The 16,983-nt window shown below is 44.6% G+C and overlaps 1 protein-coding gene across 1 annotated transcript; it reads left to right on the forward strand.

Annotated features, from left to right (window-relative positions):
• On the forward strand, positions 1 to 10,761 carry LOC128400071 (keratin, type I cytoskeletal 10-like). The gene is made up of 9 exons (XM_053362050.1): positions 1 to 315; positions 1,590 to 1,672; positions 2,722 to 2,878; positions 4,285 to 4,453; positions 5,215 to 5,333; positions 6,027 to 6,244; positions 9,182 to 9,221; positions 9,958 to 9,982; positions 10,476 to 10,761. The coding sequence occupies exons 1-9, from the start codon at positions 1 to 3 to the stop codon at positions 10,577 to 10,579; spliced, it is 1,230 nt and encodes a 409-aa protein (XP_053218025.1). The 3' UTR covers positions 10,580 to 10,761.
• Positions 10,762 to 16,983: the final 6,222 nt, after the last annotated feature.

Here is a 16,983-nt window from a genome sequence, read left to right on the forward strand (position 1 = left end):
ATGTCGTGTGGTGCTGGTGGGTCCTGGGGCTCAAGTGCTGGGTGGGGCGCCATTGGAGGTGGCTCGGCCGGGGGCTTTAACGGCTTCGGGGGCAGCGAGGGCGGACTCCTTTCCGGCGGCGAGAAGCAGACGATGCAAAACCTCAACGACCGCTTGGCAGCCTATCTGAACAACGTCCAAGCGCTGGAGGAGGCGAACAGTGACCTGGAGAAGAAGATTGCAGAATGGTATGAGAAGTTTGGAGGAAGCAGCAGAGGCGGAGAGCAACAGGATTACAGCAAGTATTACGCAGTCATCGATGACCTTAGGGCGCAGGTATGGAAAGAAACAAGCCACGCAGATATGTCACAGGGCTTTGTTTGCTGCATTGGTTCGATTCACAAGGCTTATACAGTCGTACCTTGGAAGTCGAACGGAATCCGTTCCGGAAGTCTGTTTGACTCCCAAAACGTTCGGAAGCCAAAGCGCAGCTTCTGATTGGCTGCAGGAAGTTTGCAAACCGGAATGGTCACTTCCGGGTTTGCGGCGTTCGAGAGCCAATATGTTCGAGAACTAAATTGTTCAAAAACCAAGGTACAGCTGTATTTATGGTGCGAATTTGCAGGTGGAGGGGGGCAGGAGACAGTTAATGGGGCCAGAGGGACTGCTTAGGTCCCTTAATGGTCAGCAAGCCAAGTTGCCAGAAACATATATTAAGGAAATTACAGACGAATGGCCCTTAATAACTAGGAAATAGCTGGAGACACGGGAACATAGGAAGGTGCCTTACACTTAGCCAAGCTACTCATCCAACTATGTTGGTGTTCTCTACACTGAGTGATAGTGACTGTTCATGATTTCAGAGAGGCGTCTCTCCTAGTCCGTTCTGGAGATGCCAGGGATTGAATCTGCATGCAAAGCAGATGCTCTATCACTGAGTTTCAGCCCTTTCTCAGAGACACCCCTGGAAGGTGAGATCCATTTTGACAAAGGGCATACTTTTATTCCCCCAACCCTCACATTATTATTATTATAAACTGAGTTTATATACTGCCCTATACCCAGAGGTCTCATAGAGGAGTAGCTCCAGCTCCCCAGTCATTTATTGCTGAAATATTAATTTTATTTACCTACTTTTCTGTGGGGTTTTTTTTGTTAGTATTCTTCCACTCTAATAAAAAAAAAACTCCTTAAACTTATTGGATGCTTAGCTTTAGACAAAATCTATTCTAACTATATGAAAGAGAAGAAATGATGTCATTTTAAAACCCGTATATCTCTCATCTGTCTATTTAATACTATATATTCCCCTCATTAATTAAGCAGACTTGTCTTGACTTCCCACAACAAAAGGAGACAGTTAAGATATGTAACATAATTCATAATCCATCCTATTCTTAATGGTGCTAAATAATATTTACTGTACAAATTAAAATTGGGTAGAAATTTCTAACAGCACTGTAGTTTATTTCTCTGGGGGAAGTCATGACTATTTAAAGTGGTATCATAGTAGTGCTTTAAATGTGTGTGAATGAGTTGGGAGAGGAACTTACTGCATGTCCGAATCCAACATTCAATTATATATTAATTACTGATTCTTTCTTTTGCAGATAATTGCTGCAATTACAGACAATGGGGGCCTCATTTTGCAAGTTGACAATGCTAGGCTGGCTGCTGCTGACTTCAAGTTGAAGTAAGTGGGACAAAATGGGCATCTGCTCCACATCCTGGTGGAGATGTTTGCTGAAGCATTCATGTAGAGCAGAAAAACCAGCCTGTTGTGAGATCTCCAGCATGCATATCCCATGAGGTGTAAATACAGTACATTTACTGTATGCTTGGGTGGAACAAATTCATACCCACCAGCCAACGAATTGCATTTCTATGCTCCAGCACAGCCCCAACCATGTCTACTCAGAAGTACGTCCCATGGAGTTCAGTGGAGCTTACTCCCAAGGGTTATAGGGCTTCAGTCCTAATTTCACATCATAAATTTAGCTGAGTGCTTAGCTAATTCCAGGTTTGGTTCATATGTGTGACAAAAACACCACTGATAACCACACCTTCTTTAAAACCTGATATGCAAGCACATAGCCCCAACATAAAGCTGTGGGTTAAACCACAGAGCCTAGGACTTGCCCATCAGAAGGTCGACAGTTCGAATCCCCACGACGGGGTGAGCTCCCGTTGCTAGGTCCCTGCTCCTGCCAACCTAGCAGTTCTAAAGCATGTTAAAGTGCAAGTAGATAAATAGGTACCACTCCAGCGGGAAGGTAAACGGCATTTCCGTGTGCTCCTCTGGTTCGCCAGAAGCAGCTTAGTCATGCTGGCCACATGACCCGGAAGCTGTACGCCGGCTCCCTCAGCCAATAAAGCGAGATGAGCGCCCCAACCCCAGAGTCGGTCATGACTGGACCTAATGGTCAGGGGTCCCTTTACCTTTAAAATAATATAGGAACTTAAGAAGAGCCTGCTGAATCAGGCCAGTGGCCCATCTAGTCCAGCATCCTGTTCCCACAGTGGCCTGTGGGAAATCTGCAAGCAGGATTTGAGCGCAAGAGACCTCTCTCCTCCTGTGGTTTCCAGCAACTGGTCTTCAGAAGCATTGTTGCCTCCGACCGTGAAGAAAACTGATGAAGGCATCGAAGAAAACACCCACAGAGAAGAAACATGTTTCCCTCTCTGTGTTCAGATGATTCCCACTTGATCTGCTGACAACCTTTTTAATCCATTTTGCTCCAGGTACGACAATGATGTGGCTCTCCGCCAGAGTGTTGAAGCTGACACCAATGGCCTCCGTAAGGTCCTAGATGAGATAACCATGAGCAGGGGCGATCTTGAAATGCAGATTGAAAGCCTGACTGAGGAGCTCGAGTATATGAAGAAGACTCATGAAGAGGTAATGTAGGTCTCAGTAATGCCTAAAGTCAGGTCCAATATGTGTGTGTTTGTGTACGCAGTGGTACCTCGGATTACAGACGCTTCAGGTTACAGATGCTTCAGGTTACAGACGCTTCAGGTTACAGACTCCGCTAACCCAGAAATAGTACCTCGGGTTAAGAACTTTACCTCAGGATGAGAACAGAAATCATGCAGCGGCAGCAGGAGGCCCCGTTAGCTAAAGTGGTACCTCAGGTTAAGAACAGTTTCAGGTTAAGTACGGACCTCCAGAACGAATTAAGTTCTTAACCCAAGGTACCACTGTATTTACCTTTACATATACACACACACATCTTAAGGGCAATGGGTGCTTGCAGTGGGAGTTAATAGTATTGGTTTGCATTACCTGTATAGATAATAGGGGAGCGGGTGGCACTGTGGTCTAAACCACTGAGCTTCTTAGGCTTGCTGATCAGAAGGTTGGCGGTTCAAATTCGCATGATGGGGTGAGCTCCTGTTGCTTTGTCCCAGCTTCTGCCAACCTAGCAGTTCAAAAGTACACCAGTGCAAGTATATAAATAGGTACCACTGCAGCAGGAAGGTAAACGGCATTTCTGTGCACTCTGGTTTCCATCACGGTGTTCCGTTGTGCCAGAAGCTGGCCACATGAACCAGAAAACTGTCTGTGGACAAACTCTGGCTCCTGTGGCTTGAAGGTGAGATGAGTGCCACATCCCAGTCGCCTTTGACTGGACTTAACCGTCCAGTGGTCCTTTGCCTTTTCACCTTTACATAGATAATAAACAGACCAGAGCCCAAATCAAGCTTTAGCTACGCAGGAGAAACTTCAGGTAAAAGATGGAGCAGAATACAAAATAGTACAGGGATGCCAACTTTGGGGGCCCCAAAGTTGTTGGGGGCCCAGGTAAGCCCCACCCCACATAATCAATCACATGACACAGTGCACAACACAACATTTGAATGGGAATGCCCATCAACTCTGTGAGGGCCCGCCCCCCACAAATATTTTATTGTGGCAGCCAAGGCCCCATGGCCCCTAGGAGTAGGCTTCTATGAAATGGTAAGAGCAGGTATCCCGAAACTCGGCCCTCCAGCTGTTTTGGGTCTACACCTCCCATCATCCCAGTGGTCAGGGATGATGGGAATTGTAGTCACGAAACATCTGGAGGGCTGAGTTTGGGGATGCTTGGGTAAGAGGGTCCTCACACCTACACCTGCTCAATCTATTTTGGATCAGATACAGACCTCTCTGGAGTCTGGGCAGTAGAAGCAAAGCTATTGAAACCAGTCAACGTCATCTAGAAAACATTACAATTACTCAGAGATACTCCTGGTATTTTTTAAAAAATGATTTATTTTCCTGCTCTTGCAGCAAGTGTTGAAAGAACATTTTTATTGGTGCAGGATATGAGCTCTGTGACTGATACCACGGCCGGAGGCATTGATGTGCAAATGAATGCCGCCCCAGGAGTTGACCTGACTGCCCTCCTCAATAAGATGAGAGGAGAATATGAAGCCCTCGCTGAGGAGAACAGGCAAGACATTGAGGCCTGGTTCAACGAACAGGTAGGTGGCCGAAAGGCTCACTTTTTTATTATTTCAATAGTTTTCATTTGGCTTTACAAATTCATTCACACTCATAATCACAAGTAATAAAAAAACCACACAAGATTCTTCCGAATCTCAATACTTCCCTCCTCCCCTCCGTGGGCTCTTTAAGGTAACTTTTTTTTAACTGCATATTGTAAGTCCATCTAATTTACAATCCTCCATTGTATCCAAAGTCTATGTATCATTGCAAGAGTTATTAGAAACCTGCCAAAGAGTTTACAGTAGTCTTTTAAATACAATCTATATTTGTCCCATTCCCTGTTGAAGTTTCGATCCTCCTGATTTCTGATTTCCCCGTTCAGTCTTGCCATCTCTGCATAGTCCATTAATTTCATCTGCCAGTCCACCTTTGTAGACATCTTGTCATCTTCCCAGCTCTGGGCAAGCATCATCCTTGCAGCTATTGTAGCGTACATAAACAATCTTTTCAGTTCCTTCAGTATCTCTGCACCTACAATTCCTAACAAAAAGGCTTCTGGTTTTTTTTAGCAAAGGTTATTTTCAACATTTTTTTTTCAATTCATTATATATCATTTCCCAGAATTCCTTTATCACTTTACAATTCCACCACATATGATAAAAGGTGCCTTCTTTTTGTCTTGCAGAAAATGCTCACTTTTGACCTCGCGGAGGACTCTTCCTTAAGCAAAATTATTCATTTGACTAAAAACCTTTGGATAACTCTCTCTCTCCCACTTTTAATCGCTTTATTTCAGAGTCAAGAACTGAATAAGCAGATCAGCACCAGCGTCGAAGAGACCAGCACCAACAAGAGTGAGATTACCGAACTAAGACACACACTGCAAAGCCTAGAAATGGAACTGCAAACCCAATTGTCTATGGTATAAGAATTCTTTCTTTCGTTCAGTTAGCATCTTTTTTTCTTTGAGAATTTTTATTTTACAATTTTACAATTGCAAATAAACATTTTACAAACTTTAAACTATCCAGGGACTTCCCTTCTTCTCTTTCCATGGTTCATTTTGTGTATCATACATCCCTGCATATTTTACTATAACCATTCAAATCAATTTTCCACTTTTACATCCGTCAAAAATTATTTACTCTGCTGAATTTATCTTAAGGCTGCCAGTGTTTTCAGCTGCATACAGTCATTTCCCACATATTTAATAAATGTTTTCCACTCTTCTTTAAATGTATGCTCTTCTTGCTCTCTTATTCTATGTGTTAAATCTGCAAGTTCTGCAGATTCTGTCAACTTAAGTTGCCTGTCCTCTTCAGTTGGGACCTCGCTCACTTTTCATTTTGGGGCTAACAGTTAGCATCTTTCTTTACTTATTACTTTATACCTTTCTAACCCTTCCTTAAGTTTAAAACAAGAAGAGAGATAGACAATATACACAGAGGGCACACATGGCCTTGTGGCATCCAGCCCTACCATTAAACATACCATGATCTTTTAAATGTGTTTGTGGGAAGGGCTATTTGTTTGTTTATGTTTTTTATTATCTGTGTTCTCGTATTATCTTTTTATTCAACTTTCAATGTTCCATTTCCCCCCCCCCTTTCATCAGAAACAATCTCTGGAGGCCACCCTGGCAGATGTAGAAGGCAGATTCTGTGGCGAACTTTCCCAGATACAAGGAGTGATAAGCAATGTGGAGGGACAAGTGGTGCAGATCAGGGAAGACATGGAAAGCCAAAACAGAGAATATGAACAGCTCCTGGATATCAAGATCCGCCTGGAGAATGAGATCGAGACTTACCGCAGTCTGCTGGATGGAGGAGACAGGTAAAAAATTGAGGAACGTGGTAGAAGTCTGCCATTCCTAAATGTCTTTGATTCTCCTTTGCCTAAGGGTCCACACATCCCTTGGTTTCTCATTGCTTAATTGGACATTCCCGCTCTCAATATGCACATTCTCCAGTCAGTTTGCATAGTCTCCGAGAAACATGCCCTTTCTTTCTATTTCTGGTTCAGAAATGGGCAAATGTATTATGAGGCAGCCTGCTTGTGCTGGTTAAAAGAATTGATCCCATTGGATAATGCAGACATCCTGGACTTAGAAGGTCACAATTTAAAATTCAGCTGGCATGCATGTCTCTGGTATGGGAAGGCAAAAATTTATAAAAGTTTTATGAACCATATTCTAAGGAAGAATTTGTATAGAGTTTGGGAGAAATATAAAAATCTGCTGGAAAGGAAAACATCTTTATGGTTACGGTGGAACCTCGAGTTGCGGATGTAATCCGTCCCGGAGGCACATACGCAACTTGAAGCAATCGCATCCAGAAGCGCCGCATCTGCACATGCATGCGGTGCGATTTAGCACTTCTGCGCATGCGCAAAGTGCATTTTAGCGCTTCTGCACGTGCCCAAACGGCGAAACCCGGAAGTAACTGTTCCGGTACTTCCGGGTTGCTGCAGGACGCAACTTGAAAAGATGTAACTGAAGTGGATGCAACATGAAGTATGACTGTATCTCTTATTGAGGCTATTACAATTAAGAGAGTTAATATGGATAGACAGTGGGCAACCTACAGGGAATTGCTGCATTTTAAAGAAGGGAAACCTAAACTGAAATCAATGGAAAGTGTAAGGAGCCATGTTACGGGCTGGCTACAATATCATCAGATACATGAAATGTTTCAAATAGACAGGAAAAATGGGTTTTCGGACCAAAGCTCACAATTTGAAAAAGAACTTCTACAAAACAAAGAAAAACTTTTATTTAAAATGTATAATCTGTTATTAGATAGGGAAACAAAAGACGAGCTTGTTAAAAAGCCTCTATGACACATTGGACAAGAGAGATAGGACAATAGATAAGATAGATAGATAGATGATGATGATAGTAGATAGATAGATGATAGATAGATAGATAGATAGATAGATAGATGATAGATAGATAGATACATAGATGATAGATAGATAGATAGATAGATAGATAGATAGATAGATAGATGATAGATAGATAGATAGATAGATAGATAGATAGATAGATGATAGATAGATGATAGATAGATAGATGATAGATAGATGATAGATAGATGATAGATAGATAGATAGAGATAGATAAAGATAGATAGATATAGATAGATGATAGATAGATAGATGATAGATAGATAGATAGATAGATAGATAGATAGATAGATAGATGATAGATAGATATAGATAGATAGATGATAGATAGATAGATGATAGATAGATAGATAGATAGATGATTGATAGATAGATAGATGATAGATAGATAGATAGATAGATAGATAGATAGATAGATAGATGATAGATAGATTAGATAGATAGATAGATAGATAGATAGATAGATATAGATAGATGATAGATAGATAGATGATAGATAGAGATAGATAGATAGATAGATAGATGATAGATAGATAGATAGATAGATAGATAGATAGATAGATAGATGATAGATAGATAGATGATAGATAGATAGATAGATGATAGATAGATAGATAGATATAGATAGATGATAGATAGATAGATAGATAGATAGATAGATAGATAGATAGATGATAGATAGATAGATAGATAGATGATAGATAGATGGATGATAGATATAGATAGATATACACATATATACATATATACACACATGTAAAGGTAAAGGTAAAGGTACCCCTGCCCGTACGGGCCAGTCTTGACAGACTCTGGGGTTGTGCGCCCATCTCACTTAAGAGGCCGGGGGCCAGCGCTGTCCGGAGACACTTCCGGGTCACGTGGCCAGCGTGACAAAGCTGCATCTGGCGAGCCAGCGCAACACACGGAAATGCCTTTTACCTTCCCGCCAGTAAGCGGTCCTTATTTATCTACTCGCACCTGGGGGTGCTTTCGAACTGCTAGGTTGGCAGGCGCTGGGACCGAGCAGCGGGAGCGCACCCCGCCGCGGGGATTCGAACCGCCGACCTTTCGATCGGCAAGCCCTAGGCGCTGAGGCTTTTACCCACAGTGCCACCCGCGTCCCTACACATACACATACATACACACATGTACATGGTCCATAAAACAGATCCTCCTACTGATAATGAGAGGAGCAAGAAGAGGAACTCTTTTTCTGCAGTCCAACCCCCTTTCCACCACTGTCAGCTGTTCTCCAGTCAGTGAGCAGCACAAGGGATATTGCAGGGAGAGTAATGTCTTAAACCTTCCCTCCTCCACCCAAATTCCACAGTTCTGATGGACCACCACCACCCATGCTTCTATTAAGCTTAGGAGAAAGTTTAATAGTAGCTTGGGGGGCAAATACAGGAATTGCAGGGGAGGGAAACTTTCACCAGCTGAGGAAGAGTTACCCAACAGTGGGGGAAAGGGCTGTGAGAGAAAGAGTGTGAAGTACTTCTGCACCCAACCAACCACAATGATATTAGCACACTTATTCAATACATCCAAACTTCATTACGGTTCAGCTAGATGTTGCCTTTTCTCATCTTTTTTTATCTCGATCCCACATAATATATACAATAAAGCCTTTACTGATCTTGGTACTGTCAAATGTACATTCACAGAAGCCCTCTTTTTTCCCTATAACCAAGTCTAAAGTTTGTTTGTTTTTTACTGTTCTTATAGTGATTTTGAATCTGGATCCAGAAGAACCTCTTCAGAAACTAGATCTAGAGGATCTGTAGGTTCAAGTTCTAGAGACCAGACATCTTCCAGCTCTGGATCCAGAGCTTTTGGCAGTGGAGACTCGAGATCCACAGGATCTAGAGGGTTCGGATCTTCCGGTTCTTCAGACTCCAGATCCAGGGTCCACGAAACTTCCAGCTTTCAGTCACAGTCCAGAGGCTCTGGGTCTGCAGATTCACAATCTAGAAGCTCAGGATCTACAGACAGAGGATTTAGTGGTGAAAGTTCCCAGGATTCAGGATCTAGATATGGAAGCAGCAGCAGAGGTAATACATGTTGCTCTTATTTTTCTGTTAAAAATGCACATTTCTATTTTTGTTTAAAATGCACATTCATTTTGCTACTAATTTCAGAGGGTGAAATAGTGCTGATAAATTGCCTATTGGAGTACCAAAACTGAGAAAGTTCCGTATATGGCAGGGTTGTGCTGGTGAAGAAAGAATCAATGTTAAGGAGCCACCAGTGTAATAACAACTTTACCTCAGATGGTCACTGTGGCGTTTGCCTCCTAGGGTGGGTCATAAGGAAAGGGTTAAATGAGTGTGATGTGATTGGCCAGTGGGAATGCAAGGGAGGAGTAAAAGTTAGAGTGGGAGGCTTTGAAAGTCATTTGAGGTTTGGGAATTGGAGAAGGAAGAGGGAGGATTAGGTGTGGGTTGGTAGAGTTGTATTGTGAGAGAGTGAGAGGAATTGTCAGGTGGAGTCTGATAGATAGTTGGGAGTAATCAGTTTGAAGTTGTTAGGGACTAAGATCTAAGAAAAATTAACTGAAACCATAAGCTTGTTCCTGCATTTAAAAATAAACTTGATTATTTGTTAATGTTAACAACTGTCTGGACTCCGTGTGTCCCCGTGAGATATGGCTTGGTGGCAGCGGAAAAAGCAATCGCAGTGGCGGCACAGGGTCAATAGACCAGGGGCCCTGTGTGTGATCGCCACAGTCACCCAGTTCAGAAATTGCCCAGTGGGATGGTTGATCAGGGTTGCAGCTGCTCCCATTGACCCTCTTCCCTCCAAGCTGCTATTTGCATGGGCTATGAATTGTGGGTCAACTCTGGGCAAATGGGATATTGATGGCACAGAGTGTGTGGCACAATGACAGAGCATCTGCCTTACATACAGAACATCCCAGGTTCAATCCCCTACATATCCAAGCAGAACTGGGAAAGCAGACCGAAAACCTGGATGGTTGCTGCCAATCAGTATAGACAATACTGGCTTATATGGGCCAATGGTCTGGTTCACTATAAGGCAGCTTCCTGTGTTTCTAAGTAGTACAGTCCCCCGCCCCCCATGTTTAAATAAGAGCTCCATGATCTGCCTGTTTAAAAGAATAACTGCTCTCCTAAATGCCTGCATTTCCTTTCTTGCACAGATGTACAAAAAACAAGAGTGATCAAGACAATAGTGGAAGACAGAATTGGTGATCAAGTCGTCTCGACTCACGTCCAGTCGGTTGAAGAAAAGCCAATTAAATAAGCCATCTCAGATTCCCATGGGGAATCTTTCGAAGCATGCCATAGCAGATGCATGCCATGAAAGAAGCAATGCCAAGGTATCAGGAGCTTGAAGATTTCTGCCTTAAACCCACAATGCCGTGTTAGAATTGCCTTTTTTCTCTGCTTCTGTCACTGCTGCTTTCTTGAGCGCCTTTCTTCCATGCAAACCAACCAAGACAGAAAACCGTGATCTTATGGGCTAGCAGCCTGCAATAAAGATTTTCCTTCTTTAGCAAGTAAATGATAACATTGTGGTCAGGTGTCTTTATTTTAAAGCATTGTCTACATGCTGCCTGTGCCAGTCTTCTCCAAACTGGTGGCTTCCAGGTGCGTGGGACTACAACTCCCATTAGCCCTGACCAGCACAGCAAGGAAGGAACATGGATCTCTTGGTTTCAGATCTACAAACCAGTCACAGTTGGGACAGCCCTCAAATAGAGGACATCATTGAAGAGAGGGCTGCCCTCTGAGCATCCTTCAAAAGAGAAGACTACACTCAGTAAAACAATCACAGAAGCCCTGTTTCCAAGCTACTGCAGCTATGTGCATCTTAATTGGCCAGCCCCATGAAGATCCTCCACACAGAAGCTCCAATGATCATGAAGGGCATCTTCATGTATGTGAGGCCAGGCTGTGAGTTCAAAACCCCCTGCGCTCCTGAAGCACTTGTGGACAAGCTGTCATTAGACCACCAGTCACATGTTAGTGCAGGGATAGTAAATCTCAGGCCAAAGGGCTGAATATGGCCGTCTAGGCCTCTCTACCTCTCGGGAGGGATGTGGGTGGCACTGTGGGATAAACCACAGAGCCTAGGGCTTCCCGATCAGAAGGTCGGCGGTTTGAATCCCCGTGATGGGGTGAGCTCCCATTGCTCGGTCCCTGCTTCTGACAACCTAGCAATTCTAAAGCATGTCAAAGTGCAAGTAGAAAAACAGGTACCACTCCGGTGGGAAGGTAAACGGCGTTTCCGTGCGCTGCTCTGGTTCGCCAGAAGCAGCTTAGTCATGCTGGCCACATGACCCAGAAGCTGTACGCAGGCTCCCTCGGCCAATAAAGCGAGATGAGCGCCGCAACCCCAGAGTCGGTCACGACTGGACCTAATGGTCAGGGGTCCCTTTACCTTTACCTCTCGGGAATCCAGGCCACACTTCCTCCCTAGCCACCCCTTCTTTACCCAAACTACACCCCTCATCCGCCCTGTTTCACACCCTCGACGGTTGTGTTTTCCTGTCTGGAATATGTTCTAATAATTCCTCTTGATTTCCTGGACAGAGAATGTATGTAGAAACTTGCTCCACCCACTTTTGCCACTGGCCCTGCCCAGCACTGACTTGTGGCCCCTGGAAGATTGCCACAGGGGAATGTGGCCCTCAGACTGAAAAGAGTTCCTCATCTCTGTTCTTGGATCCTGGAGTTTGGTGCGGCAAGTTTCCTGCCCATACCCAAACTGCAGGGGACAGGGGTGTGGCCAACTGAAAATAGGAGTGGGGAAATGAGAAACGGAGAAAAAAACAAAATTTGCAGATTCTCCCATCCCTATCGGTGGGTGGCCTTAAACAAGTAACACGGGGATTGTAGTGATCTGATGCATAAGGTTCCTAGGAGTCCAGACAAACTGAAAACGGCACAGCACTTCACACATTAAATTTACTAAATAAATAATTCTTAGCAATAAATCCTAGCTTCACTGAAACTGTCATCAGCTTCAGCAGCCAAAGACTACACCCTTTGGCAAACAGCTGTCGCCCGTAAATTTTGCTGCTGCAAGATGGGTGTAATTTCTGTCACCTTCTGTTCCTGTGCTGGGCTAATCCAATTAATAAACCAGATTGCCTTATTCTGCAGAATGACGGAAAGTCCCCAGATTAAACAGCTGCATTCCAAAGTCCATCTGTACAGTGGTACCTCAGGTTACATACGCTTCAGGTTACAGACTCCGCTAACCCAGAAATATTACCTCGGGTTAAATACTTTGCTTCAGGATGAGAACAGAAATTGTGCTCTGGTGGCGCAGCAGCAGCAGAAGGCCCCATTAGCTAAAGTGGTGCTTCAGGTTAAGAACAGTTTCAGGTTAAGTACGGACCTCCAGAACGAATTAAGTACTTAACCTGAGGTACCACTGTATAGGTCAGTTGGCCCATTTTACCTACTCATGTAGACTAAATGACCACAGTTGACTTTTTTGTCTTTCTTAAGGGCTGCCTCCTTTTCATTTAAAAAAAACACAGGGGGGACTGTAGCTCTTGTTCCTTTCAGTGTACTGTACTTTGTAGGCACCTTTGAAGCCAATGGCATCCTGGCTGCCTACTAGCCTATTATCTTCCCCTTGTTTCCCAAAAGGTCAACGAGCGTAACAGCTGAGTTTATGCAGGAACAAAATCCTGCATATCCAAAGCGGTACTGGAGAAGATTGGCAGTATTGCAGCCTGTTCACTCTGGAAACATAGCAATGGCTGGCTACCTGCCACTCTTACTTTATTACGATTTGTTAATTGATATCATTTTACCCTACCCTTCCTCCAAGGAGCGCACAGCGGCGTACATGTGCCTTCCCTGCCACACCACATTTTATTCTCACAACAACCCTGCGCGGTAGGTTAGATTGAGAGTGTGCGGCTGGCCCAAGGTTGCAGACTGAGCGGACAGACAAGGTCAGCTGGTTGCCCCAAAAGAGGACATTGATTTGCATAACTTTTGAATGTGCTGTGTATGCACATAGGTGCACATTTGGGGGGGGGGGAATCACGATAATTTAAATAGAAATGCATCTCAGTCCAGTATACCTGGAGGAGCGTCTCCACCCCCATCGTTCTGCCCGGACACTGAGGTCCAGTGCCGAGGGCCTTCTGGTGGTTCCCTTGCTGCGAGAAGTCAAGTTACAGGGAACCAGGCAGAGGGGCTTCTCAGTAGTGGCACCCGCCCTGTGGAACGCCCTCCCAGCAGATGCCAAAGAGAAGAACAACTACCAGACTTTTAGAAGACATCTGAAGGCACCCCTGTTTAGGGAAGCTTTTAATGTTTAATAGACTACAGTGGTATCTCAGGTTACATATGGGGTGTGGTGCATTGCCCACAGGGGCGTGGGGCGTGTCCTGGGGGCATAGCACATGTCCTGGGGGTGTTGCGCGCATCCTGGGACCATGGTGTGCCACCTGCGGGGGCATGGCGCCCAGTGCTGGCAGGGGGGCAGCAACGGCGGCACCCCACTGGGATTGCGCTGCCGGGGGTGCTGCGCTCCCCCCCCATCTTCCTCCACTAGTGCCTGCATGCCGCCTGCTCAATCTGCTCTCTGGGTGCTAACTCTTCACAGCAAATGCCAAGTTCCCTGCATGCTATATCTTTAAAATGGACTCGGGCCAGACCAGAGGGGCCTCCGAACAGAGGATTTTCCTGTGACGCCTCTTCCGACGAAGGCCTTTTCTTTTGTAAAGTAAGATACAAAGCCACCCCAAATCTAGCTCCCTTGCACACTGCCTCATGCCCCATCCAGTATCGGAGATTACGATCCACTCAGGTGGCCCCGTCCTCCGTGACATTGCGTAATTCGTTTTGATCCCATCACTCCAAGAATTACAATTCGCTGTAACAACAGTATTTATGCAGCACTTCAGAATGTCCACAAACACTGTCTCGGTAATCCTTATAACACCCGGGGAGATTTGTCAGGACTCTTACTCTCCCCATCTTGCAAAGATATAGGTGCAGCTGATGATAAGAGGGAGTAAACTACTTACTTCATTAGTGCAGGCTGCATAAGACTACCTAACGGGATGATGGCCAAAGAGAAGTTTGAATTAGGGGCTTCCGGGTTCAGAGGTCAAAGTCTCTGAGGCACTTGGCTATGCTTGCTCTCGCTCAGGGGTGGACAGAAGACAGGTCAGGATCTACTGGGTACAAGGCCTTTGGGTGGATGGCAGTAGAATGGCCAGTACTAGATTTATGTTTGATGAGGCCCTAAGCTACTGAAGGTAATGGGGCCCTTTATATGTCCAGCTGTCCTCTGTCTACAACAAATTGTCATTGTTTTTTGTGTTGAATATATGCTATATGGTGATTTATGGACCTAATAAGTATCTAAAGCCATTTGCGCACGTTGCCGTGCAACCAGTCCATGCAGAATGTAGGCACCCTATATCTCGAAATGAGCAAACCAGTGGTATTCTAGGGAGCAGGCTAGCAGGCGGCACCCATTACTTACACCATAGGAGCCTACACAACACAAAATACTGTTGCTGTATGTACTGTAGGGTTTGTTTCATTTGTTTTTTATCTTATATTTTGGAAATGTACATCCAGTTTGTTTTTTTCTTTGAATTTTTGGGGGGCCTCCAAGAAAGTGGGGCCCTAAACTATGGCTTGTTTAGCTTATATGTAAATCCAACACTGAGAATGGCAAGGGTTTCTGACTCCCAGTTGTTTAGCGATATCGATTTTTTAAAAAACAAGATGGTACCCCTAAGTGAGGTGGTTGTAATGAAAAATGCTTGGGAGGGGGATGAGTGGATTTTGAATGAAAGCACTGTGGACTCAGTTCTTGTACTGACAACAGATTCCTGCACAGAGCATGAGCTCAGAGGCAAATCCGATACTGACATTTGAGCACCGACTGTTCAGCCCCTTCTCTGCTCTCTGCCCTAAGGACTGATGTGGCACCTGGTTCCAATTGGTAAGCTCCAGATCTCACAAGTCTGCGCACATAGAATGGAAAGGCTTCAAATATACAGCGGAAATTGAAAATAATATTGCTAAAATATGCCTAGTGCAGTCACATTCGGAATACTGTTTTTTGTGCAGAGAAAGTGGATGGAGAGACCCTTTCCCTCCCTGTAGTATTATTATTATTATTTATAGAATTTATATACCACCCTGTACCCAGAGATCTCAGGGCGGTTCACAAAAAAGATTGCAATATATAAAATCAAAACAAAAGCAATAACCAGATAATACCCTCCAAAAAAAGAGCTACATTTTAAAAGGCTATGGAATGTTGATCAGGACAACCAAAGGCCTGGTTAGAAAGGAACGTATTTGCCTGGCACCTAAAGGTGTATAATAAAGGTGCCAGGCGAACTTCCCTGGGGAGAGCATTCCACAAACAGGGAGCCACTGCAGAGAAGGCCCGTTCTTGTGTTGCCACCCTCCAAACCTCTCGAGAAAAGGGGCACACAAAGGAGGGCTTCAGGTGATGATCTCAGGGTCCGGGTAGGTTCATATGGAAAGAGGCAGTCGGTGAGGTATTGCGGTCCCGAGCCATTTAAGGCTTTATAGGGCGAAACCAGCACTTTGAATCGGGCCCAGAAACTAATTGGTAGCCAGTGCAGTTGGACCAGGATTGGTGTAATATGTTTAAACTGTCTTGCTCTGGTGAGCAATGTGGCTACTGAATTCTGCACTGGCTGAAGTTTCCGAACTGTCTTTAGAGGCAGCCTAGAAGCCAAGTTGATCCAAAGAAGCTGAGGACTGAGGAGAGGTGAGAGGAGGTAATTCATCACACACAGCATAGTTAAACTATGGAATTTTATACAAGACGTTGGGATGACCACTTCTGTCCTGTTCTCACAATCCACAAGCAGGACCTGAGTGCCACAGGGTTCTCCCCACCTGAGATTCCCAGCAACAAGTACACACAAGAATAATGATTTTTGTCTTGCTGCCTTATCCTGGATGTACGTATCTTTTATTTTTTCTTAGGAACGCCTAAGTCTTCAAGCTGACTTGATTCAGCAAAAGCGATTTCCTCAATCGTCCTACACTTCCATCACAAAACCATTAGTTTCCATTTCCCAAGTGTTCCAAAGCCGGTTTGATTAAGCAGATTCTTTAAATATGTTTCATTCACTGGATCCTTGACAATTTGAGAGCAAAAAGCTTCAGGAAATCAAAGCAGCGCCTTGTGAGTTTAGCCTTGAAATGCGGTGCTTAAAGAAATAATGAGAATATCAAACTTCCGCGTCAGAAAAGCAGACAGCTGAGACAGCTGAGACAATTCGCAGGGCTAATGCAAACTGCATAGTTCTATCTCTGCACCACCCAGGGTGAGGAAATCGCAACGCGAGGGAACCATCCTTGAAAAGCGGTTTGCACACCCCTCTGCCACAAAAGAGTGTCGCAAGTGCGAGTGTGAAAAAAAAGTGGGTAGGGACCCAAAGAAATATGTTTATAATGATGGGCTTTGAAAACACACAGAGAGAGACGGCAGGTGGGATGGGAGGAATTACTCAACCTCGCTGAAAAGATGGTGGTGATGATGAATGTTTCGGCCAGGTGACATCCACCCATTCGCCATCTTGGGAGTGGGGTGGGAGAAGACTCACAAATGGCCCAGGGGGCAAATGAACGAGATGGAATACTGGGCCAAGTTATTAATATCCATCAGTCATGAAG

Source organism: Podarcis raffonei, chromosome 13 (assembly GCF_027172205.1).
Source record: "Podarcis raffonei isolate rPodRaf1 chromosome 13, rPodRaf1.pri, whole genome shotgun sequence".
NCBI lineage: Eukaryota > Metazoa > Chordata > Lepidosauria > Squamata > Lacertidae > Podarcis > Podarcis raffonei.